The following is a 24,063-nucleotide window of genomic DNA, read 5'->3' as shown; positions in this document are numbered from 1 at the left end:
GCCACGTCCTCCACGTCAGGCCCCGAGCGTCTCTAAGTGCCGCTCCGGCTGAACGGTGCTGGAGTCGCGGGCATGTCTCCGTGCCAGCCCTGTCCCTCTCTCCGGGCACTCGGGTCCTCCTGCAAATGGGGACTCCTTGGGCGGGTGTAAGTCGCGCAGGTCCTCAGCCGGGCGAACGAAGACGGGGGGGGGGGGGGGGGAGGGGGGGGCGCTTCCGGGACCGGGGCGCGGCGAGTGCCTGGGTCCCGGCTGGGCGACCCCGCCCCGAGACTCCGCAGCTCGGCCCCGCCCCGCCCCGCCCCGCCCCTTGGCGCCCCGCCCCCGAGAAACCCCGCCCCGTCGGGTTGCTAGGGGAAGTGACGTCACAGCGCCATGGCGGCGGCTCCTTCAGGCAGCTGAAGGGGGATTTAGGCCCGGAAGATCCGAGTCCATCCGCGGCGGGGAGAGGGCGAGCGGGGCCGGCGGGGCCCGGAGCAAGGGCGGCGGCGCTCGGACTGTCCCATCCGCCCCGTATTGAGGCGCTGGGAGCGGCGGGGTGGCCGGAAAGCGATGGTGAAAGCGGGGCCGTGAGGGGGGCGGAGCCGGCAGCCCGACCCGCAGTAGCGGCAGCAGCGGCGCCGCCTCCCGGAGCTCAGACCCAGGAAGCGGCCGGGAGGGTCGGAGCGAGCCGGGCCGCGCCGCCGCCATGGAGCTCCGAGTCGGGAACAGGTACCGGCTGGGCCGCAAGATCGGCAGCGGCTCCTTCGGAGACATCTATCTCGGTGAGGCGTCCCCCGCGCTCGGGGCCGCCCCCCAAACGGCGCCGCGACGGAGCGGGACCCCCGGCCCGCACCTGCCGCAGACAAAGGCGGGGGCGCGGGCGGCCGCCGGCCGAGGGACGCGGGGCCGGGGGTCGCGGCGCCGGGGGCTCCGCGGCCGCCGCGGGCCGCCTCATTGTTCCAGGGCGCTGGCCGCTGGGCTCGAGCGGCCGCCCCGGGGGGTCCGGCCAAGCGCCCGCCCCCCGCCCGGCCCCACCGCCGGCCGCCCCCCTGGCCGCGGGCTCCATCTTGTCGGGGGTCGGCCCGTGCCGGTCCCCCGCCCGTGTCCCGGCCGCCTGCCGCGCCCCGCCGCCCCCCGGCCCCGCCGCTGCCCGCCGGGACCCCCGGTAGTGACCCTGCGCGGGGCGGAGGGCCGCGATCGTTGACAAGGCCCGGAGGGGCCCGCACCGGCGTCAGGCCCCAAGGACAGCCCGGGCTTTGCGGGCGCCGCTGTCAGAGGCAGGTCCGGGGGTCCTGCGGCGCCTCTGGGACCTGCTGGACTCGGGCCCCGCTCGCCGGCCCTGGGGGAGCAGCCGGGGCCGCGCGGGGGCTGGGCCCGAGGCTGGGGGGGGCGCGGGGGCCCCGAGTCCGGGTGTGGCCGCGGCCCGCCTGGCGTGCTGGCTCGGGGCCGTGCGGCCACAGGTGTCCGTGCGTGCCACCGCCAGCCGCGCTCCGGGCGGGCGCCGACCGCGGGCGCCGGGCCCTCCGCCCCTTCCGAGCGACACTCCGGTGTGTGGTGCTTGCATTCCCTCCCACCCCCCCGCCGCCTCTTCCCTGGCACAGGCTGGGCCCTGGGAGCGGCGCCGGTGGGCCACTTCCTGCAGCCCCGGCCTCCTTCCGGGTTGTGGCCTGCGCGTTTCTATGTGATGAGGAGTCACGGTCCTGCCTCGCTGTCTTCTCACACTCGCCCGGAGAGTGACCTTCGCCCTCCTGCTCCAGGTCTTCCCTTTCTCTTTGTTGATAAGTCAGGGTTGAGCTGACTCACCATCTGTCTCTCTGCACGCCCAGCTCAGGGGATGTGACTTTTCGGGCGCTAACGTGGCTTGGAAGATGGGCTCGTGTCTTTGTAAGGGAAACTCAACTTGGAGCCCGCGGGGGCTGCCTGGGAGCTGCCTGGGAGCTAAAGTTGTTTGGGAGATGCGGGAGATGCGAAGTGTCAAAGCATGCTGCTTGTGCTTTGGCTTGTGAGTGGGGACCCAGAGCTCAGTGGCGTCTGTTAGATCTGGAAGGATTCCTGAGTTGCTGGGGTGGGCTGGGTCTCCACGTTCGCGTCGACTACGGGATACCTGTGTTTTTGAGGTGCACGGGGCCCCGTGGGTGAGAGAAAGTTGCATGTCACGGCCATGGTCCTTGCTGGCAGAGCTTGTCACTGGCTCCTTCCTGGCTTGTGTGTGGCCGCTGTGGACTGGAGGCACTTTGAGGACTAGACTTGGTGGCACATGTCTGCCGTGGGCAGTGGTGCAGGGTTGTAAAGAAGTTTGACTTGGGCTTTGTTCAGTGATCTCTGATACTTGGTGTCATGTATGCTTGGTGTACAGAAGAACTCGAAGCTCCGCTGCTTGGTGTTGCTCTCCGGATGCCTGGAGATGGACAAACTCCTGCCAGAGTGGCACCCTGTCCTCTTGTCTCATGGAAGCTCACCATGTCCAGCTCTGCTCTTTGTGCCCTCAGGCTTACGGGGACCTTCTGGCCTGCAGAGAGCTAGTTCATGGTTTTCTTGGTAGTGGTGGCGTACCCCCATGGGTGCTGGGGGCTCTTCCCAACTTGGTGCTCAGGAGTCGATCCTGGCAGTGCTCGGGAACGTGTGCTGCCGGGAAGTCAGGCATGTGCATGTCTCTGCCCCTCTGGTTCCATTCCGCGGGGCCCCTGATAGAAGGCTGGAATTCACGTGCTGAGCATTGCCTGTTGGGTTGTTTGTTCCTTCGTCTGTTTTTTGGACCACACCCCGGGATGCGCAGAGATTTTCCTGGCGCTGCACTCAGGAATTACTCCTGGTGGTTCTTGAACCACATAGGGTGCCTGGGATCAAAGCCGGGTTTGATGTGCAAGGTCAGCACCTTTCCCCTGTCCTGTCGCTCCGGCCCTTGTCTCTTGTCATTTCTCCCGACTACCTGTATTTGTAGGGATGTCTGTCAGGCATTAGCGTCACTGGTCACAGAAGAGCGGGATGAGACATGGTTGGGTGGGAGCCACTGACTGCTGCCGTGGAGGCCCACTGCCTGGCCCGGGTGACGGTCGGGCTGTTGCTGATGTCACTGAGAGTGTGAGTCATGTTCCTGGGCTGGCTTCGAGTTTGGGTCAGAGTTCCAGGTCCTAGCAGGAACTCAAGCTCGGTTACCATTGCCCCGTGCGTTTGCCTGCAGTCACTTCTTGTTGAGACTTGGAAATAGGACAGGTTGCTCTGTCTGCACACAGGCAGGATGAGAAGAACATCTTCCCATTGTCCTGTCTCTTTTCCACACACACTGGCGAGGAGAGCTTCTCTGAGGGCTCTAGGGCCACAGCAGTGATCAGGTGGTGGGCGTTTCTGTGCAGCCTCGGTCCTGGCCACCAGCCCTGAGCCAGGCCACTTGAAGTGGCCACATGCCCTGGGGACTGAAAGGGCTTGCCTCTCTTGTTCTTGAGTGGTCACTGAGCATGTGAATATCAGCAGGCAGCTTGTTGGTGGTTCTTGTACTCACTGACCTCGTTGGAAATCTGGGGGCTTTAGCTCTGTGGCTCCTTAATGGAACAGGGACCGGCCAGGTGCTTTGCCCACTGCTCCATCCCCTGTGTGGCTTGTCTGCTGCTGGAGCTGGGTTCCTCTCCATGCACTGCACCACTGGAAGGGATCTCACTGGGGGTCTTGTGTCTCCTCAGCCCCCAGTAAAGTACACAGCATTGGGGCAGACTGGAGTATTTATGTGAATCCTGGCAACATGGGGGTTGTTAGGCCGACAGTTCCTTAGTGCAGAAAGGCAGATCCTGTGCCCCATTGCTACAGCTCTTATTTTACCTTTAAGTTCAGAGATTGGAGACTAGAGAGATAGTACAGTGGGATAGGCACTTTGCTTGCTTGCAACTGACCTGCGTTTGATCCGAGATACTGCATAGGGTCCCTCGAATCTTACCCTGAGGAGATTCAGGAGTAAGCCTTGAGCATCGCTGGGTGTGGTCCAGAAACCAAAAAAAGAAGGAAAGAAAACCAAGAAACCTTCATAGGTTAGTAAACAGGAGGTAGTAGATGCATTGCTTGTTTTAGCCCAAAACCAACAAGTCACGGAGTGGGACAGGTCATAGAACATAAATGTATAGCGTTTTGAAAACAGCAGCGAGAGCAGTACAGTGATGTTTTGTCCCTAGGAGGGAGAGTTTGCAGTGCCCTGTGGGTGCCCTGATGGACCGATACCTCGCAGTGCCATGGGCACCCAGCCCAGGGAGAAGCCTGACTGTCCACTGTGCGTGCAGGAACAGACTGCTAATGGCTAATGGCGAGTGAAGTTCAGGTCTATTAGAGAAGGCCCCAGAAGCACCCACCTTGGCCTTCAGGCTGCATGGGGATACTGAGGGTCCAGGAGCAGAGGCCTGTGGAACCCTCCCTCTGTAGATGAGACAGACGGGTAGGTTCAGACCATAGACTGAGGCCTACAAAGAGGCCTTGCAGTGTCCTGCCTTGAGTGATGGGCCCAGAGTAAGGACATGTGGATGTGGGTGATGGACCCAAATAGACATTTCTACACATCAAAGACTTCCTGTTTTTGGATGCTGGAGAGATGGTGCAGTGGGTAGGGCACTTGCCTTGCACTCCGCTGACCCGATTCGATCCCTGCATCCCATTTGGTCCCCTGAGCACTGTGGAGTGTGGCCAAAGAAAAGACTTTCTGAAGACTTCCTGTTTGAAAAAGGGAAATCCGGCTGATTGTCCATCAGACCTGGAAGGCATTTCATAGGAGAACAGATACCTCTATGACTGTTGGCTCCTTCCTGGGGAGGTTTGCTGGTGTTCATTGTTCCTCAGCGTGTTGAAATGTTGAATTAAGTGGCCGAGGCCTGGTGATTAATGTTTGTGATTTCTTTCTTTGCTCAGGTACGGACATTGCTGCAGGAGAAGAAGTTGCCATCAAGCTTGAATGTGTCAAAACCAAACACCCTCAGCTCCACATTGAGAGCAAAATCTACAAGATGATGCAGGGAGGAGGTACAGGCTTTACTTGGTGGTGGGGGACCAGGGAGTGGGGAGGTCTGCACCTCTGCTCAGGTGGTGTGAACCTCCATGACACCCCACCATTGCACGGCGGGGTCACTCTTGAATTCGCTAGCTCTCTGCCTCATGGTGCGTATCTGTCATCGTGCCATTTGCTCCCAGCTGTGTGTATTTATGCACGCATATATGCTCTCACAGTGTGGGTGGGGAGGTCCCTTCAGTCACTCTGTAGGGAAGCAGCAGGTTGAGCTCTTGACCTGCTCTCTGCCACCTCAGTTGCTGTCCTGCTCCGCAGAAATTGCCCAGCCATGAGTACAAGGCCTGCTCTTTGAACCCTTACCTGCTCCGAGCATCACTTTTGGAATTCTCTGGACTTCCCAGTACTTCGTGAGCAGGAGAAGGTTTATGGGTGATGTCAGAGTCTTGAAGATGTGCAGGATCAGGAAGTGCATGCGTGCTGCTCCCCAAAGAACCGGAGTGTCACACTGGGCCTCCATACGGGGCTGGCGTAGATCAGTGCTTTGGCGGAGGAAGATGTGACCCCAGAGTCCGTCATCCTGTCGGCAGGGACGACTGGTCACTTCACTGTCTTCCCTCCACAAACACAAGTTCATCTGTGCCGCTGCTGGGAACTGATGCTCTTCTGTCTAGGTGACAGTATCTTCACAGCACAAATAGTCACTATAGAGGGCTGTCTGGTGCCATCTGTCCCAGGCTGCCTGAGCCAGGGCTACAAGCTGCTGACTGACAGGGCAAAATGAAAACTTGATACTGGTCAGAGCCAGTGGACCTGCTGCTACAGAGGACGGGTGCCATTGGTGCTAGGGACAGCGGGTCTGCAGGGACCCAGGAGGTGTCCTTAATGGGGAAGAGCCTGGGCTGGCAGAGTCCAAGTTGCCAAGTTTAATAGCCTTATCGGGGGTGCGGGTAGGACTTTTGCCTTGCACGCGGCCAACCTGGGTTCGATTCACAGCATCCCATATGGTCCCCCAGGCACCACCAGCAGTAATTCCTGAGTGCAAAGTCAGGAGTAACCCCTGAGCATTGCCGAGTGTAACGCAAAAAAAAAAAAAAAAAATAGCCTTACCGGGGTTGAAGGAGTAGCTCTCTTACAGACGGGGGTGAGGGGCTGCTGTGGGGAGAACCCCCACTCATACAGGGCTGGAACTGGCTGAGCCCAAGGTGTCATCCGGTGTGAACAGCGGGGCTCCTGGGCATGGCCTGCTCCCTCTGCAGCCCTGTAGGCATCTCAGTAGTTTGGGGGGTGGGGGTGACCCTCAGTAGTGCTTGGGTTACTCCTGGGAGCACTTGGGGACTATGTGGTGCTGGGGATTGAGTCGGGCAAAGGCCCTAAGCCCCGTGCTCACTCCTGCTGTGTTGGTTTTGCTGGAGTGCGAGCTTGCTCGGACTGAGTGGGCTTGCCGGTGTAGGAGTCTGCTTCACCAAAAGCGCCTTTTGGTTGTGCTTTTGTTTTGTCTTTTGTTTGTTTTTTGGTGGGTTTTTTTTTTTTTGCTTTTTGGGTCACACCTGGCGATGCACAGGGGTTACTCCTGGCTCATGCACTCAGGAATTATTCCTGGCGGTGCTCGAAGGACCATATGGGATGCTGGGAATCGAACCCGGGTTGGCTGCGTGCAAGGCAAATGCCCCACCAGCCATGCTATCGCTCCAGCCCCACCAGTTGTGCTTTTGTCCATCTCCTGCACCACATCTCGGGCAGCTGTGGGCAGTATTGTTCGTGGAAGGACAGCAGGTGTTGGGCACACCTTTTTTCATGGGCTGAATTGTGGATCACCTGGAGGGTGGCTTTTCATGCCTTTGGAAAGGGGACATGAAGCAGGGGCCGTGGTGGCTCTTGGTGGTAGAGTGGCAGTTCTCACCGAGCAGGCAGTGGCTATACGGACGGGTTGCCCTGGGGAGGTGTGGTGTGAAAGACACTTTAGTGTCAGCTATGACAAGAGTGTCACATTTGCTACAAGAGTCTTGTGTGTGGGTGTCAGCAGGTTCATGTCCGGAATAAAGGACAGCACTTTCTCCAGGACACAGGCAGAACCTGAATGTTATCTGGGTTGGACTGCAGATAAACGACTGAAATAGCAGAGGCAGATGAGAGTGAGCAGGCAGTGTTGGCTTAGGACTTGGGTAGACACCATGTTTTGTTTTTGTCTTGCGGTGCTAGGGGTTGAACCAGGGCCTCACAGTCAGGAAACTGCTCTCCCGCTGAGCGGCACCTTTGACCCAGACACTGACTATCAGAAAGTGTGAATCTTCAGGCAGAACTACAAGGTGATCTGAGTGGTCTTCCCACCCCGAGGCAGACAGCGAGGCCCAGCGGAGAACTCTGTGTCAGGACTAATGAATGGCATTGGGAGGAGGAGGATGTGGATTGCTCCTTCCGGATCAAATCACTGGGCCAGGGCTCTGTGCTAAGGGTTCAGTTGTCTCTAGCCTTGGGGAGACCCCCACCATGGGAACTGCTCCACATCATTCAGTGTCACTCAGAAGTGTCTGGTCACTCCCTGCTGAGTTCCTGCCTCTCCAGAGCTGCTTGTTGGGAAATGGTTCATAACCACAGAACATTCGAGTTGGTGCCTAGTCTCCTGTAATCACTCCGAGCACCTCCTGCTTGAAAGGTCAGTGCGGGGGAGAACAGTATCTGCTGTCCTCCCATGCCTTGGCCAAGTGGGTTTTCATTTGTTTACATATATTTTTGGTTTGGGGCCATACTCAGTGGTATTCAGGGGCTTTTCCTGGCTCTGTAATTGGGGAACCAGGCAGTGCTGGGGATCGAGCCTAGGATTCCTCATGCAAAGCCTGCACTCTAGCCCTCTGAGCTAACTTTCTGACCCGTGTTGGCTTTCTATTTCTGGTGCTCTGTCACCCTACTCGGGTTCGTTTTTAAAAAATCTAATTTTCACAAAGAAGCATCAAAAGTCAAGATGACAGTCCCTTCTCCACCCAAAGCCGAAGCCACAGTAAACGCTTTGAAGGCCACGAAGGCAGTGCAGGAAGGTCTCATCTCACCATCTTCTGAGACTGGGCTTCCAGGACAACTTGTGTGCCTTCAGAAGAGCGACCTAGAGTCGCAGGCGTAGCCGCTGTGCCCTCATCTGGTTCCCTCTGACCACGGAGTCAGCCACGAAGAGTGTCTTTGACAGCCACTCACGTGTGCTCCTGGTGCATGGCCCAGACCAGGAGGCAGTGTAGGAGCTGACCTAGGCGAGGTCAAGGTCAGCATCTTTGTCAGACCTGACAGAGAAGACCAGTGGTTCATTACTCTGATGCCTTGGCTGTTGCCTGGAAGGGGGTCTTCTAAGCTGAGTTCAGCTGCCTATCTAGATACTAGGTTCACCATTAAAGAAAACTGCCCCCCAAAAAAACCCTAATGACAGTGTCTAGAAACATCTGGTAGTTTTATTTACATTTGTCTTAAGGTTGAATTGCTGAAGCTCTTTGTATGTTGAGTTCATGCAAGTTCCCATATTTATATTGAAATTTCTCACAGATCAAAAATAGAAAGAATTTACCTGGTCCTGGCTCCCAGTTTTTCAGCTCTAAGGATACGTTTTTCTGCTTTTGGATGCCATAAGCATATCAAGTGTTGAGAACCACCCGGTACAGTCCAGGCAGCTTGTTGCCTGTCCTAATGATAGATGGGACTGTTGGTGCCACGAGTCATGTGGCCGGGCAGCATGCTGGGTGCTGCCCTTAACCCTGCTGACCCCGGGTGCCTGATGTCAGTGACAGTCTGTGACGGGGGGGGGGGGGGGGGGGGTGTCCCCACTCAGGGAGGGTATGGTCTGCAGAGGGCAGAGCAGTTCAGAGCCTTCTTCCCCAGCCGAGAACTCTGGTGGTTGCCTGTTCTCTGTGCTGCGCCTGCATGAAGGGGGAGGCCTGCTGTGCATTCGTGAGGACTGCAGGCCTGCCAACATGGCTCCTGTTTTTTTTTTTTTTTTTTCTTTTTGGATCACACCCGGTGAGGCTCAGGGGTTACTCCTGGCTCTGCACTCAGGAATCATTTCTGGTGGTGATCAGGGAACCATGTGGGATGCCAAGGATCGAACCCGAATGGAAAGTGTGTGAGGTAAACACCCTACCCCCTGTGCTGTCACTGCGGCTTCCATGGCTCCTGTTTTAGTGGCTGAGAGTCTTTCATTTTGGTTTCGGTGGCTGTTTTTTAGGGAGGTCTTTTATCTATATCACATTTCTTTCTGTTTGTTTCTCTTTGGGTGGGGGGAGACTCCTGTGGTGCTCAGGAGGCCATTTGGTGCTTGGGATTTGATCCAGGCTCTGGGACTTGCCTGGTGTGTGCTCTGCTCTGAGCCATTTTCTTAGTCTGATGTTGAGAATTCCTGGCTGGCTTCTGGCGCCTTGCTCTTACTGACGGACTCTCTGTCATGCCCTGGGCTCTGGTTTCTGCTGCTCAGCGCTGTGGTCTGCGTGCTGCAGTACAGGTGACTGTGTAGCTGGGCAGAGTGACACCAGGTGCTCTGTGTAGGTGAGGCAGAGGTATTCTTCTCCACTTGTATAATCTGAGACTCCTTCTGGACCACCGAGGTTGCCATCTCCATCCTGGCGCCGCTCTCCAATCTGCACAGAAGTTGGGGAAAACTAAAGATCAGGGTCAAAAAAGGAAGACGAAGTCCAGCACACATGACATGATTTCTCACACAGCCCAGAGGATGAATGGGCTAGATCCAATTTAACTTGATATCCAAATAGAGAATGAGTCTCTTTTCTCTCTCCAACAGTTGGTTACAGACTGTCTCTCTTAGTACCAATGAGCCTCTATATACTGACTTTTCCAAGGGAAAGAGGTTAATGTGTGTTGCTGGTGGGGAAGGAAGTACTTGGTGTGCCAGCAGGACAATTGGCACAGTGGTCCTCCCCAGTGTTGGCCTCAGGGGTCACAAATACCCCTCCCCTCTTTCCAGTTCAAGATCCACAAAATGCCCTGATTTCTGACTATAAAGGTAAAATTAAAATGTGTATCTGCTTATGCTATGGCCACGATGACATAACTTTCTAGAACTTACATAGTCCAGAACTTACATAGTCCCTGAGTGACTCGAGACCCCTTCCGTCTTCCCCTGGTTCCCAGACCCACCTTCCTTCCTGGATGCGTTCCACGTAGCTTCTCTGTGCTCTGCAATCTAGTTAAAGCTGTGTGTTTGTAGGGGCAGGTGTGACCCACTCAGGACAGCCGTGTGAGTGTGTGTGTGTGTGTGTGTGTGTGTGAGAGAGAGAGAGAGAGAGAGAGAGAGAGAGAGAGAGAGTGTGTGTGTGTGTATGTATGTGTATAGGGGGAGGTCCGGCCCACTTAGGACAGCCGTGTGTGTGTAGGGGCAGGCCTGACCCACTCAGGACAGCCGTGTGTGGGTGTGTGTAGAGGCAGGTCCAACCCACTCAGGACAGCCTTGTGAGGCAGGGATCCTTTTCAGGCTTTCCAAGGCGGGCAGGGAGCAGACAGATGCTGGAGCATGTGCACTGCATTGAGTTTAGTCTCTGCACCACATGGTTCCTCCTTTAGGAGTGGCCTGAAGAAGAAAAAACAGTGGACATGGCTGTGTAGGGAAAGGTGCTGGATGAGGGGGTAGGCAGGGTTTAGCTTTTAGGGCAGTCTAGTCTGGGACAGGAGATTGGGTAGCAGAGAATGTTCCAGGACCCCATCTTTACCAGGGCAGCCCCACACCTGTTCATGTGCTTTACCAGGTGCCAAACCTTTGGTCAAGGATGGGCTATTTTTTTCTGAATAACAAAAAAGTTGTAAACAGAAAAACCCCAGAACACAGTGACACAATCTACATACAGAAACGAGGCCATGTGGTGCCACCCAATGACCATCCTGGGGACCGGGACAGCAGCTGGGGAGACCTGACATGCAAGTGCTCCTTCACTCGGCCTCAGTCCAGCCTGGATCCTATCAGCCCTCCCTGGAGCCCCTTTCTCCTTTTGTTCTCCAAGTCCCAGGCACTCTCCCAGCAGAGAACCTGCACCAAGGGTTTCTACATACCAAGATGGCACCCGGCAGCCCTGGGTGCTTCGGGCCTGTCCTGGACGGCTTAGGTCTGCACACGTATCCAGCCTCCCTGAAAGCCCGATCTGGGGTGGGTCCGCCTGTTACCTGCTCAAGGACATCTGCCCTTCTCGGTAGGCTGAGGACGGGGGACACTTCACACACACACTGGCACAGGGCCTTGTGCCCTGGGGAGCAGCTAGACTTCTAGCCCATTCCATTGCTGACGACAATCTGAGCTTCCTGTCACAAGCAGGGCAGCTCCTCCGCGAGTACAGTGGTTTGTGGGTCTGCCCATCTTCCACTCTGGCTCAGAGATCTGGCTGACCTCTCCTAGAAAGGACACACTGGTCCCAGCCCTTGGCCCCAGCATACCCTCCACAGTGGCCTGCTTATACCTTCCTTGTGCCCTTCAGCACCACTCAACGTGAGATTCCGTTCCAGGCTCTCGGTGTGCGGTACATGTGCCTGAGAGAGCAGAGGCCTGTGTCATCTTGCCCATTGGGTTTCCAACCCCCAGCCTCACCACCTCCAGATACTTGGCTTTTGGCTCTAGGTAGTCCAGGGCCAGGACTGTTTTGTAGCAGAAAGCAAAGGGCTGTGGGTATGCAGGAGTGACCCTTAAGGCAGGCCAGGCCTGTGTGCTCGAAATGCCTTCCTGTGCTGCCAGAGGCTAGGAACGTTGCAGGAAGGGAAGTTCAGTGAGGCTCAGGCAGTGGCTCTCGGGGTTCCAGGACTGCCACACCCTCCCAGCTGGAGCTTGGCAGCTGATGTGAGAATTCCCCAAGCAGAGAGGCTGGCTGCCACACGCCACAGCCTAGACAGTGAGCCCACCTGCTGGCCAGCTCCTGGCTCAGTTTGGGCTGCAGAGCGGCTGGGAGGGAGGGTGACACTCACCAGAAGGGGAGAGAGGCACTTGGCAGGGGACTGAGGACAGAGCAGGCCGAGGGGTGTCCGGGTTTATTTCAGATGTTTGAATCTAGAGTACTTGCCTGCAGATACCTGGGTGGTCCAGGCAAGAATCAAATAACCTTAGAAGAGAAGAGGGTCGGTTCCCTGCTAGCTTCCCCAATGGGTTACCCGTTGTGTCCGTCTGAGAGATGCACACTGCAGTCTGGCCTGTCCGAATGGAGACTTGACAGGGGACTGCTGTGATACTAAAAGAGCTGATGCAGATGTCCAGAGGCCAGCCAGGTGCTGTGGGGACAGAGGAGGGACTGTCACCTCACCAGTAGGCTCTGTGGACCTCCTTCCCCTCCAGGCTCATGTCAGCACAGGGCAGAGCCACCCACTGTAACTTGGACATGCTTTTGTTTGGGAGCTGACGTGGTGCTTAGGAAGCCGAGGGTACCGGGGACACTGTCCAGCCTCTTAAACCCTCTCCCAGGCCCTCACATTTGGATTTTGGCCCCCCTTTAGTGAGTTGCAGCAAGCGACTATATGCTAAGCTTCCCTGGTTGGCTAAGTGGCTGTCTCGTGAAACCACTGCCATCTGTAACCATGACGGTGAGCACGTGTGCCCACATCCCTAGGCATGCCTCTGCTTGCTCTCCCCTGGCCTCCACCGGAGCGACCCAGGTGAACTCGTGCTTGGTGTTCGCAGTGCTGCATGATCTGCCCTTTATCCTGGGGTTTAGGTGATCAGTGCTGAGCCGTGCACCCTTTGGTATGGCTGTCCTCAGGAATCACTCCTGATAGAGCTTAGGGGACCTCATGGGGTGCTGGAGATTCCTGGTTGGCCACATACAAGGCATGCACCCTTGCTGCTGTACTATCTGGATCCGGTCTCTTACATTCTCAAGGGTCTTTGTTCTTGTTTCACAGTTGCAGGATTTGGGGAGCAGATGTTTGGGTTCATTCTCAGTCTTAGGCCCCCAGCAAAACTAGCAAAATCTGCTTGCAGTGTGCCCCTTTCCCTTCTCTCAGTGTCGGCTAGGGGTGCCAAGGCCAAAGGTGGATGTTGCGTCATTTAAAAAAAATGTGAGACCCCAGATAACTTGGGCTGACACTTGCTTTGGTCCCCAGCATCCTGGTGATGCTCAGACAAGTGTACATGAGCCTGTCGTGAGAGGAGTGTGAGTCCCGGCCATGGCTGCACAGGCCGGACACCAGACTCCATCCCTGCGGATGGATGTAATACGTCACTCCAGTTTACAGGCCTGAGCAGCTCACAGAGCCCAGGTCAGTGAGCCCAGGTCAGTCAACAGTCCTGGGCAGCTCACAAAGCCCAGCCCGTTCTTCAGCATGCTCATGGCATCTTGGATCCTTGACCATGGAGATGTCTTTGGGGACAGCATGTGCGAGGCCCTGGGGGATTTCCCTGCAAGAACTCACACTGGACTGAGTTGCTCCCCAGGACGCCCATCTCTGGAGCTCTCAGCTGCATTCCGACTGGACTCGATCCTTAGTGCTCTGGACAGGTTGTATGTGTGCAGGGCAGGAAAGGAACACCGCCCTGGAGAGCCCAAGCCAGTGCTGATGCCAGCACTCTCCATGTAGCGATGCTTCGGGCTTTGTGGCTGCATGAGAAGTGAACAAGGACAAGGCTCTGTAGGTGTGGGCATCGCAGTATCGACCCTGAGGGTTCAGACTGTGCAACCCACATACAAGAGGCTTGTAAGATGTAGCAAGAATTTTTTTTTTTTTGCTTTTTGCTTTTCTGGTCACACCCGGCGATGTACAGGGGTTACTCCTGGCTCTACACTCAGGAGTTACTCCTGGCGGTGCTCAGGGGACCATATGGGATGCTGGGAATCGAGCCCGGGTCAGCCGCGTACAAGGCAAACGCCCTACCCGCTGTGCTATCTCTCCAGCCCCATGTAGCAAGAATTTTTTATGACTGCTGGTGTCAACAACAAAAGTACTTCAATGGAATCAGTGTTCTGGGGCATTGGCTCCAAACCTTAACCATCATTACTCTGAAAACCTGTGAGGTGCCCCCTAACCTCTGGGTTAATGGTTCCTTGGTGGAAGGGATCAGCTCATGCACATGAAGAAGAAAACCTTTATTGTGTTGGCTTCTGATTGTGAGTTCAAAGTGTGGGTGCGTGACACATGCATTCAGTGGCCGAGAATGGCCTCCCCAGGCCAGTCAATGGTGACAGATAATGAAGGAATGGGCCACATTCTGGTTTGTGATCAGTGACCATTTTATTTCATCCTTTACAGTGTAGCACTGTAGCACTGTCCTCCTGTTGTTTGTCGATTTGCTCGAGTGGGCACCAGTAATGTCTCCATTGTGAGATTTGTTTGTTTTGCTTTTTGGGTCACAGCCGGCAATGCACAGGGGTTACTCCTGACTCTTCACTCAGGAATTATGCCTGCCGGTGCTCAGGGAACCGATATGGGATGCTGGGAATCAAACCCAGGTCGGCCGCATGTAAGGCAAATGCCTTCCCCGCTGTGCTATCACTCCAGCCCCTCCATTGTGAGATTTGTTACTGTTTTTGGCATATCGAATACGCCACGGGAAGCTTGTCAGGCTCTCTGAGAGGGATGGAGGAATCGAACCCGGGTTGGTCGCGTGCAAGGCAAACGCTCTACCCACTATGCTATCACTCCAGCCCAAATAATTTACAGAGCAGTTATGTAGAAATCATGAAATGTGGGGGTTCGTATGGGTGGGATTGAACATTATCGTAACAATAAATAGATGTAAAGCCACACCTTCAGAAGTAGAAGTTCTAGATTAACTCTAAGGACGTATTGCTTTCTCTATTCCTCAGCTAGTAATCCATTTAAACAATCATACTGAATAATATTTCTAGTCAGTTTGTATGAACACAGTAGGAGATGTATTAAGCTTACAGGTGCTCTTCCTGGGGACATCTTGCTATATATCCCAGACTACAGTCCTCGGGCCACGTTAGTCTTTCCTAACCCCAGCAGGGTCCTTATTCAGTTACTTCTTTTTGAGTCATGACAGAGTTTGTTCCATGACCATGCTCTTACACTTCTTATGGCGCTTAGCTTGTCCCATTTCGATGCCAGGGTAGCTTATTGATTGCCTTGGTTCTACCCAAGTCCCTTGCTGGGACCCTCCTTTTGGGGGTGTTAGAAAGTAAGGGCAACTGAAGCTTAAGTCAAGTAAATCTGGATGCCCAGGAGTAAATATTATTCAGAGTCAAGAAGGACATTGCTAAACCATGCAAAAGACATAAAGAAAAGAGAAAAACAATATAGAATTGGGAGTGCCTGATGGAATTGCGTGTGGCTTGGGAGCATTCTAATGGGAGTAACTCAATAAACCTAAGCTCCCTGTAGCGCGGGGCGGAAAAAGACAAACCAGTGTTACCCAACACTGGTGTCGCTGCTCTCCAAACAAAAAATGCAGCCATGCAGTCCGAGTTTGGGATCTCACTGGGGACACTTCCTGTTGCCAGTGATAGATTAAATGGCTGGGTGTTCCATGCATGCGTGCGCATGTGCGTATGTGCATGTGTGTCTTGGGACCACACCTGGCTGCTCAGGGCTGACTCCTGACTTTATGCTCATGCATCCCTCTTCACGGGGTTCAAGGGACAATATGGGGGCTGAACCCTGGTCGACCGCATGCAGGGCAAATTCCCTACTGGCTGTACTATCTCCAGCACCCCCTCTGGACTTATTTTGGAATGAGAAGGCTTCTTCAGCACTTGTCAGTGAAGAACCAGACCAAGAAACAGGGTGGGGGTCGGTGTAGTGCTGACCTTGGAATGGCCACGGCCCAGGGCCAGACCCTCATGCTGTGAAGCTTGGGCTCACTGATGCCCTGAGTCCAGCCAGGCATTTGCCTGTCTGCCATTCTCTTATGAGCATTTCATCCCTCCTCAGTTTCCAGTCTCTGTAAATGAAAAATACTAGATGAAAAAATCAGTGCACAGGGACCAGAGACATAGCATGGGGGCAGGGCACTAACCCTGATTTTTATCCCAGCACCCCATAGGGTCCCCAAAGCCTGCTTGAGGGACCTTGGCACAGAGCACTGCTAGTTGTGGCCCAGATACGCACCCAGAGTGATGCAGGCCGGCCTGAGACTGGGGTAGAGCACTGCACGTCGCACCTGAGTTCCATCTCGAACACCCCAGGCTCCTGGCACTGCTGGGTGTGATCATGAATCAAAACAAAACGGTCATTTCTGCCACAAACATTTCTATTTCTCCTAGTTCATAGGTATAAAGGCAGGGGACAGTTGTCCGGGAACTTCTTGGTTGTAAGTGTCTTAGAGACTCACAGCTGACATGAGCTCACCTGTGGGGCCGGGTGGGCGGCCCAGGCTGGTCCACAGCAACACTGAGGTGTCCTTTGGGACACGTGGGCTGGCAGAACACTTTAGGACTGTCTCCTGAATCCCGTCTTCCCCACCACCCCTTCCCATACTTCCCTCATGACCCAGCCCTGGGAGGCACACACAGCTGGAGTCGGGGGCTGAGTGTTGGTTCCGAAGTGGGCAGAGAAGGCCAGAGCTGAGCGAATGTGCGTGTCGGGGCTGTCAGTTCCTGAGTTGGGTGGGTGCCACTCTGTCAGATGCTTACAGCTGGGAGACGGAGTGTGATACGGGGCATTGGGTCTTTGGTCAGCATGAGTCCCTGCCTGAGAGCCACTCTCGCCTGCAGTGGGCATCCCCACCATCAGGTGGTGTGGGGCGGAAGGCGACTACAACGTCATGGTGATGGAGCTGCTGGGGCCCAGCCTCGAAGACCTCTTCAACTTCTGCTCCCGCAAGTTCAGCCTCAAAACCGTCTTGCTCCTTGCCGACCAGATGGTGAGCACTGCCCTACCCTGCCGGGTACTGCTGACTCTGCCCGAGGGAGTGTATGCAGGCCTCCTGGGCCCTTGCTTTCCCAGGGCTGTTGCCTGGGTATGACCCTGCCATCGCTTCTCTGCCCCCAGATCAGTCGTATTGAATACATTCATTCGAAGAACTTCATCCATCGAGATGTGAAGCCAGACAACTTTCTCATGGGCTTGGGGAAGAAAGGCAACCTGGTGTACATCATCGACTTTGGGCTGGCCAAGAAGTATCGGGACGCCCGCACCCACCAGCACATCCCCTACCGCGAGAACAAGAACCTGACCGGCACAGCGCGGTATGCTTCTATTAACACGCACCTCGGCATCGGTGAGTCTCGGGGTGCCCCGTCAGCCCTGGGGGCAGAGGTCAGTCAGCTGTGGTGTCCTGGGGGCCAAATGGTGTGGCTGCCCCCACAGGCCTGTCTGTCTGACCCAGCCCCCTTCTCTCTGCAGAACAGTCTCGAAGGGACGACCTGGAATCACTGGGATATGTGCTCATGTACTTCAACCTGGGCTCCCTGCCCTGGCAGGGGCTGAAGGCCGCCACCAAGCGACAGAAGTATGAGAGGATCAGCGAGAAGAAAATGTCAACGCCCATCGAAGTGCTGTGCAAAGGCTACCCCTGTGAGTGTCCACGGTCCCCACAGCGTGGGACGGGGGGAGACTGTAACCTGTGAATATCCAGTCCCCGCAAAGAGGGACGGAGGGAGGCCCTGGCCCCTGTGAGTGTCCGTGGTCCCTGCAGTGAGGGACAGTTGAGTATGGTCCCCGCAGCAAGGGATGGAGGGAGGCCCCGACCCCAGTGAGTGTCCATGGTCCCCGCAGCAAGGAATGGAGGGAGGCCTCAGCTCCTGTGAGTGTCCGTGGTCCCCGCAGCAAGGAGAGCTGGGGGAGACCCTGCCCTGTTAGTGTTCGTGTTCCCCACAGTGAGGGACAGAGGAACCCCGTGGCCCCCTTTGCTGCTGGATTTCTCCTGGGTGGGGTTTCGCACCCTATGGGTCTCCCACAAATGCCACAGGAGACGGTAAGGCTGACAGCAGCCCTGGCTCGTGGTCAGGGCACTGCTAGTCAGTGTGGAGTTTTTGTTTTCCAGCTGAGTTTGCCACATATCTGAATTTCTGCCGCTCGCTGCGCTTTGACGACAAGCCCGACTACTCGTACCTGCGCCAGCTCTTCCGGAACCTCTTCCACCGGCAGGGCTTCTCCTACGACTACGTGTTCGACTGGAACATGCTCAAGTTCGTAAGTGCACAACACGTGGATGCCTGTTCTCTGGGCATGTGGATGCGCTCTTCCTCCCGGGCTGGTTCTGGCTGGAGCCTCCTGCCCTGGGACTCGCTGGCAGGACCATGGGCCAGAGGAGGAATCCACAGCGGGCGAACCGAGACACGCAGATGCTGTTCAGCCCGGAACAGGGCACCTGGCTCCTGCCCAGGGACACTTGTTGGCGTCACTGGAAAGGCTGACTGGTCGTGATTCTGAGAGGGGTGTGACCCGGATGGTGGGCAGGAGGGGCCAATCCTGATCTCCTGCGGCCCCAGTTCAGTTTGCCTGCGTGTGTGTGTGTGTTTTGAGTCTGTGCCTTCTAACGCAGGAAGTTCATGTCCTCTTGACTGCGGCCAGAATCCCCTTCTACAGAGCTTTTGTTTCTTTGATAATCGGGGTGCGGGAACCCGGCAGGGCAGCCTGCAGCTCTGCAGAGACCAGGAGGGGAGCTGCCTCCATGTGGCAGGGCTCTTGGCCTTCGAGAAGGGCCTATAGTGAGAGGCGGGCCTGGCCACGCCGTGGTCTCCAAGCATGTGAATCGGAAGTCGCCCGCAGACTCAGCCGTGCCCCTGCTGTCGCCACCAGCCCGAGCAGGGCTTGCCTCCGCACACTCTTCGCCCTGGGCTGGGAGGTCCAGGCTCTGTTTAGACTCCTCAGCCTGCCCAGTGCCGCCGCTCCTTCCTGCTCCAGGCCCCCTTGACGGTCGGTGTGTCGGACCCCCTCTGCCAGGGTGCTGCTTGTCCCTGTGTGTTCGTCTGGGAGGACAGGACGGAGGAGAGGCCAGGTTGCCGTGCTGGCTGGTGCCCTGGAGAGAGAGACCGCGCCCTGCAGCCCTGCCCCCGTGCCATAGTGGCGGGCGCTCCGTAAGCCCCTGCTTCAGCCTGGTCTCATCCTCTCTCCTCAGGGAGCCAGCCGGGCTGCTGATGATGCAGAGCGGGAGCGCCGGGACCGCGAGGAGCGCTTGAGACACTCCCGGAACCCAGCCACCCGTGGCCTCCCTTCCACGGCCTCGGGCCGGCTGAGGGGGACACAGGAAGTGGCTCCTCCCACCCCCCTCACCCCTACCTCACACACCGGTGAGTGGTCCCGGGTCGGCAACTCATGCCGCATCCCGCAGTGGACGGTCCACGGCTGTGTGACCCAGAGGAGCTGGCTCCGAGCTGAGCCAGGAGGCACCTTTCAGGGGGACAGTGGCGTCCCTAGTCTGGTCTGTTCTTGGAGGCCATCAGGCCCGGCTCGTGGTCTCGGGAGAGCTGCTCCCTGCTCTCTGCTCTTCGCTCTCTGCAGCGGCGTCTCTCGTGGCCACATTCCCCCACAACCCCCGGCCCCAGCATGACGAGTACCGCGGGCACCTTTGACGGCCGTGCGCCTGCCCTGCGCTTCAGCCCCACCTGTCTCCTCCCTCCAGCTAACACCTCTCCTCGGCCCGTGTCCGGCATGGAAAGAGAGCGGAAAGTGAGTATGCGGCTGCACCGCGGCGCCCCCGTCAACATCTCCTCATCCGATCTCACGGGCCGACAAGATACCTCCCGCATGTCCACCTCACAGGTACGCGCCCCGAGAGTACGGGGCTCTGTGCCGGCTGTGAGCGTGGCGACCGGCTTCTTGTGCCACTGGCCTCGCCCCCCATTTGTGGCGGGCACCCTCGTTCCCCATTCTTGTGGGCAGACGCTGTGCAGTGGGTATTGCCGCTGATCACTGGGCCTGTTGGAGCCTGGTGCCCAGCGCTTGCCTACGTGAGGGTCTTCGCTTCTGCCATCCTTGGATGCGGCTTCTTGTGGACAAGCCGCCCCGCAGTGCCGCCTTCCGTCTGCCCCATCATCCTTCTAGCTTCCACTGCTGGTCCGTGGGAGCAGCTCTTCACGCCCGCTGTCCCCTCAGTCTGCTCGGCAGACCGCTCTCTTTGGGGACAGTGTGTTGAGTCCAGAGCCTGTGGGTGGGCTGTGCCTGTTGCCTGGGTTGTGTCTCTTCGTGTTGTGGGAGGCTCGGCTGCCAGAGCCGTGTCTGAGCTGAGCGAGCCCTGGCAGAGGGAGTGCCCGTGTCTAGGGCCGTGCTCTTTTCATCTGTTTGTGTTTTTGCTGGCGCGGGCATCTTTGTTGCCACTTTCTCCTGGATTGACTAGATCTGGGCTGCAGCCCCCACAGATAGAACTCAGGCTCCCCACAGACTCTGGGAGCCTCTGGCCAAGTTGTTAGGCCAGATCACAGCTGCCTCGGTCCCTGTACATGTCGGACAGGGCCACAGCCCAAGGACGCTGGACTCAGGCTAGACTCGGTCCACATGAGGCTTGGCCACTGAAGATAAGGCAGGACCTTTGGGCCCTGCGTGCTAGGGAGTTGTGATGGGCAGGCCCACACTGCGAGGCCTCTCTCTCTCTCCCTTCTCTAAACTCCTGGGAGGGAACATGAGGTGAACTGGAGCTCGAGGCTCGGGTCTCCATAGAGTCTCTGTGGGAGTGTTTCCTGTTGGGGTAAACTTTGCAGGTCTTCGGTCTTCTGGGGATTCCCCTAGGCGTTGCCCCAGAGGTCTCATGCCACTCCCTGCACCGGCAGAGACAGCTGAGGCAGATGTTAGGGGGCTAGCCCAGCACTCTTGCCCTGATCTCTTGGCCCCCCACGCGGGGTGCGGGCCGGAGTCCTGCATCCCAGACTGGCGATCTGGCCTCTTCCTCTGGGAGCTAAGGGCATCAGCCGGGCACCAAGGTGTGGCAAAGGGCTTCCCCACTGGAGCACGCTGACCAGCCAGCAGAATTCTGGTCCCCACAGCCTGCTGGCTTATTTGATTCCCTCCATCCCTGCTTCCCAGTCAGATCTGCGTCTTACTTGGGTCCAGGAGGACAAGCCTCTACAGGCTGCCCTTTGTCAGGACCAGGTCCTTTCCACGTGGGAGGCGTGAGGGGTGCCTTTTCTGTGGGCAGCTCCGGAGGGGGTGGTGCCAGGGTTTCGGGCCATCCCTGGCCCCGCATGGCCTTGGTCGAGCAGGTGAGCAGCACCCGTCCCCACAGGGCCGGCCCGCCTCACCACAGCTGTCTCTCCCACCTCAGAATAGCATTCCCTTCGAGCACCACGGCAAGTAGCTGCGCGGCCCCGCTGGAAGGCAGCACCGGTGAGTGTGCTCACAGCACAGCTGCGGGGGGGAGCCCCACGCCGCTGCCACAGGGCCTTGCATGCCAGGCACCCGCGTGGGAATTCCCCGGCAGCTGTGTCAGCAGGGCAGCAGTCTGTGGAGGCCCGTCCGTGTGGGAGCCTTTGTGTGCTCAGCTGTGTGGGCCGCGCTTGGCTCTGCTGTGCGACATTTCTGGTGGTCTCTGCCGTCCTGGCTTTGCTCTCTTCTCGTCATTGGTTTCTGTCCTCGTTTGGCTTTTCTTTCGACTCCGGTCTCTGCCCGCACCGCGTCCCTGCATCTGTCGTCTGTCAGCCACCAGCCACTGCCCCCTGCTCCGCTGCCATTGGCGCATGGCTGGGGGACCCGGCCAGGCGCCCTCTTGTCTCACACTCTGCAGCTCCTTGCGGCACCATCTTCCACATCTCCCCCCACGGGGGTGTCCCCAGGCCTCGGTGGACTATTCTCTGTCACACGCTAGGTCACTTTCTAGGAAGGGCCGGGAGCGTCTTCCCTGCTTGGACTCTGTTCGGGTCGTTCTCAAGCTTCTCGGCTTCCCGCCTGCATGTCTTTCCCTCCCCGGCTCCCTGCTGAGCACACTTGCTGGCCCCCAGAGGGACCTCTGCAGAGGTGGGGGGGTGCAGGCAGCCTCCGTGTCCCCTGCAGGGCGAGTCCTGGCCTCACTCTGACCTTGTCCTGTGCTTTGGCTCCGACAGATCCCAGGTCGGGTGGCTTCCAGCGGTCTTCAGTCTGCTGTGCACCGGTGAGGACTCTGCTTGTCCCGTGAAGGGCAGACATGCATGGCTGATCTACTCTGTTACAGTGGCTTACTAGTGGCACGCCCCCGGTCTAGGGCCGGATGTTAACACCGGGACTCTCCAGGCCACCCACCCAGCGACACCCCTGGGGGAACAGACACAAACTAAACCAGACAGACTCCAAGCGCTGCCTTCGCCGGGCGCTGCCACCGAGGCCGCGCAGACTCGGCCCCGAAGGGCCGGGACATGGCAGAGTGTGGCCCCCACTCCGCAGCTGGTCAGCCCTGCGTGGCGGCACTCCGCTCCCCGACGAGTCTGCTGTAACTTCCGACTTCCACTTGGTTAAGACAGTTTTGTATCATTTTGCTAAAAATTACTGGCTTAAATCTGTGTAAAGAACCCTGTCTTTTTCTTGTTTCTTTCTTGTCTGTTTCGCGGTCTTGAGAAAGATGTTGACTTTAAAGAATCCTGAAACCAAGACGCCAGTGGAGTTCCCGCGCAGATGGCGCCGGGCAGGAGAGGGCTGATCTGCGCTTTGTGCTTCTGTCTGTCCTGTGGTCCCTGTGGAGAAGGGTTTTTCTCTTTCGACGTCTAGTTGCACGTGTGCGTGTGTGTGCGCGCCTGTGCGCACATGTGTGCGTGTGTACGCGTGCGTGTGTTGTGACCCGCTACCTGGTTTTGGCCGTTGCTCTCCCTTGGCCACCCTGAGCCGAAGGCCTGAGCGCCGTGACGTCCCGCAGCCTCGGACTTAGTCATCACAGCAGGTCCATCGGAGGACACGAGACTGCTCGTCCTGGTCACGCCTGCGCCCTGTGGACTGACCTGGCCACTAGTTGTTGCCTCATTACCTTGGCGTCTGGGGGCTTTGTGGCCAGACCCGTGCAGATGTGCAACCAGGATGGGTGCGCTGACCCTGCGGCGTCCGGTGAGACAGTGGAGGACGTGGACAGGAGTGGTGCTGTGTGCATTTGTGGGCACCTTCATCCCCAGAGCCAGCAGTTGGAAGCGGGGTGCCTGCTGGACGCGCTGGCCAAGGACTCCTGTGGGCTGTGTAGCCCGTTTAGCTGCACTCCGGCCCCTCAGCTGACCACTGCGCACTTGGGCAGGTGTTGGTCGTGGGGAGGGGACAGGACTGCGACCCTGGAACAGCAGAGGCCTGGGTGGTCACGGCACTGTTGAGGCCTTCACCGTGACCTGCTCCCCCAGACGGTCAGCAGCTGCAGGCCTCACTGTCGCCATGTCTGCCTGGAGCCCAGGCCCTTCTGGGACTGGGCTGTGCACTAGGGCCGTGTCCTCAAGTAGCCTATGGGCAGCTGGACGCTGCATCTGACCCACCCGGCACAGCCCATGCGTCGGGGCCCGTGTCTGGGCTGCGTGTTCTGCGCCCGCTGAGCCTGTGTCCTTCCCATCGTGTAAATAATAAACTCGACGACTCGCCTCTCCCCTCCCCATCGTGTGCTCTTTATCGCGCCCGTGGAGGGGCCTTGCTGCCTGGCCCTGTTTCAGGGCGGTGGGGCTGAGCCTGCCCTGGCCTTGCTGGGCATGGCCGGGAAATGCCCAGCCCACCAAGGGTCTGGTCGTGCGGGTATGTGGGAAAGTGCGGCTCAGGCGTGTCCCTTCCAGGTGCCGGGCAGTGGCGTCTGTCTTTTCTCATGGCCTTGGGTTCCCTCTCCAGCAGTGGCGGGCCCAGGGGACTTCATGGCTTATGATGGCTAGGCCACGCGTGACCAAGTTCCAGTGAGCAGTGGCCAGTGGCGAGTCCTGTCCCCAGGGCACCACCCTGCTCCTGGGCACACCCTCAGCCTTAGTGTTATCTGAGAGGAGGGTGGCCTGGCCTCGAGCTCCCGCAAGGTCACTGTTTCTGGAGCTACTCTAGGGCGCTGCCAGAGCTTGGTGGACAGAGACCACTGCTTGCTTTACCCGTTCAGATTGAGTGTTGCCTCGCACCTCTGCTGTGCAGGGACACCTGGGCCCAGTGACAAGGGCAGAGGGCAGTGGGCAGGGGCTCACCTAAGCTGGCGACTCCCAGGGAACACTGGCCACTTCGCCTGAGAACAGCCGTGAAGTGCAGCTTCTGGGGAAGGGGGATCCCTAAAGCGAGCGCAGCTCCTGGGGTGGGGGCAGGGGTCCCTGGGCCAGCATAGCTCCCTCACCTGGGGCCAGGCCATC

General features: G+C 57.7%; 1 protein-coding gene across 3 annotated transcripts; it reads left to right on the top strand.

The window, feature by feature from the left end:
• Window positions 1–351: 351 nt before the first annotated feature.
• Window positions 352–23,341, top strand: CSNK1D (casein kinase 1 delta). 3 transcript variants are annotated; one of them, XM_056115482.1, is made up of 10 exons: window positions 352–761; window positions 4,864–4,974; window positions 16,591–16,739; window positions 16,868–17,096; window positions 17,222–17,392; window positions 17,862–18,010; window positions 18,939–19,110; window positions 19,443–19,582; window positions 21,039–21,139; window positions 21,853–23,341. In XM_056115482.1, the coding sequence occupies exons 1-9, from the start codon at window positions 686–688 to the stop codon at window positions 21,108–21,110; spliced, it is 1,269 nt and encodes a 422-aa protein (XP_055971457.1). In that variant the 5' UTR covers window positions 352–685; the 3' UTR covers window positions 21,111–21,139; window positions 21,853–23,341. The 3 variants fall into 3 exon arrangements, with proteins under 3 accessions (XP_055971457.1, XP_055971459.1, XP_055971458.1); XM_056115484.1 differs by having other exon boundaries at window positions 353–761; window positions 21,078–21,139; XM_056115483.1 differs by lacking the exon at window positions 21,039–21,139 and having other exon boundaries at window positions 353–761.
• The last annotated feature ends 722 nt before the right edge of the window (window positions 23,342–24,063 follow it).

The sequence above is a fragment of the Sorex fumeus genome, unplaced genomic scaffold (genome assembly GCF_029834395.1).
Source record: "Sorex fumeus unplaced genomic scaffold, SorFum_2.1 ptg000029l, whole genome shotgun sequence".
Classification (NCBI taxonomy): domain Eukaryota; kingdom Metazoa; phylum Chordata; class Mammalia; order Eulipotyphla; family Soricidae; genus Sorex; species Sorex fumeus.
This window is presented reverse-complemented; position numbering and strand designations above follow the sequence as displayed.

Bases quoted from the DNA above. Each gene is read 5' to 3' on its own strand.
- CSNK1D (XM_056115482.1), top strand. From the start codon at position 686: ATGGAGCTCCGAGTCGGGAACAGGTACCGGCTGGGCCGCAAGATCGGC. The intron at 16,740-16,867 runs GTGAGCACTGCC...CTCTGCCCCCAG, and splicing joins TGCTCCTTGCCGACCAGATG to ATCAGTCGTATTGAATACAT. The intron at 19,111-19,442 runs GTGAGTGGTCCC...TCCTCCCTCCAG, and splicing joins CACCCCTACCTCACACACCG to CTAACACCTCTCCTCGGCCC.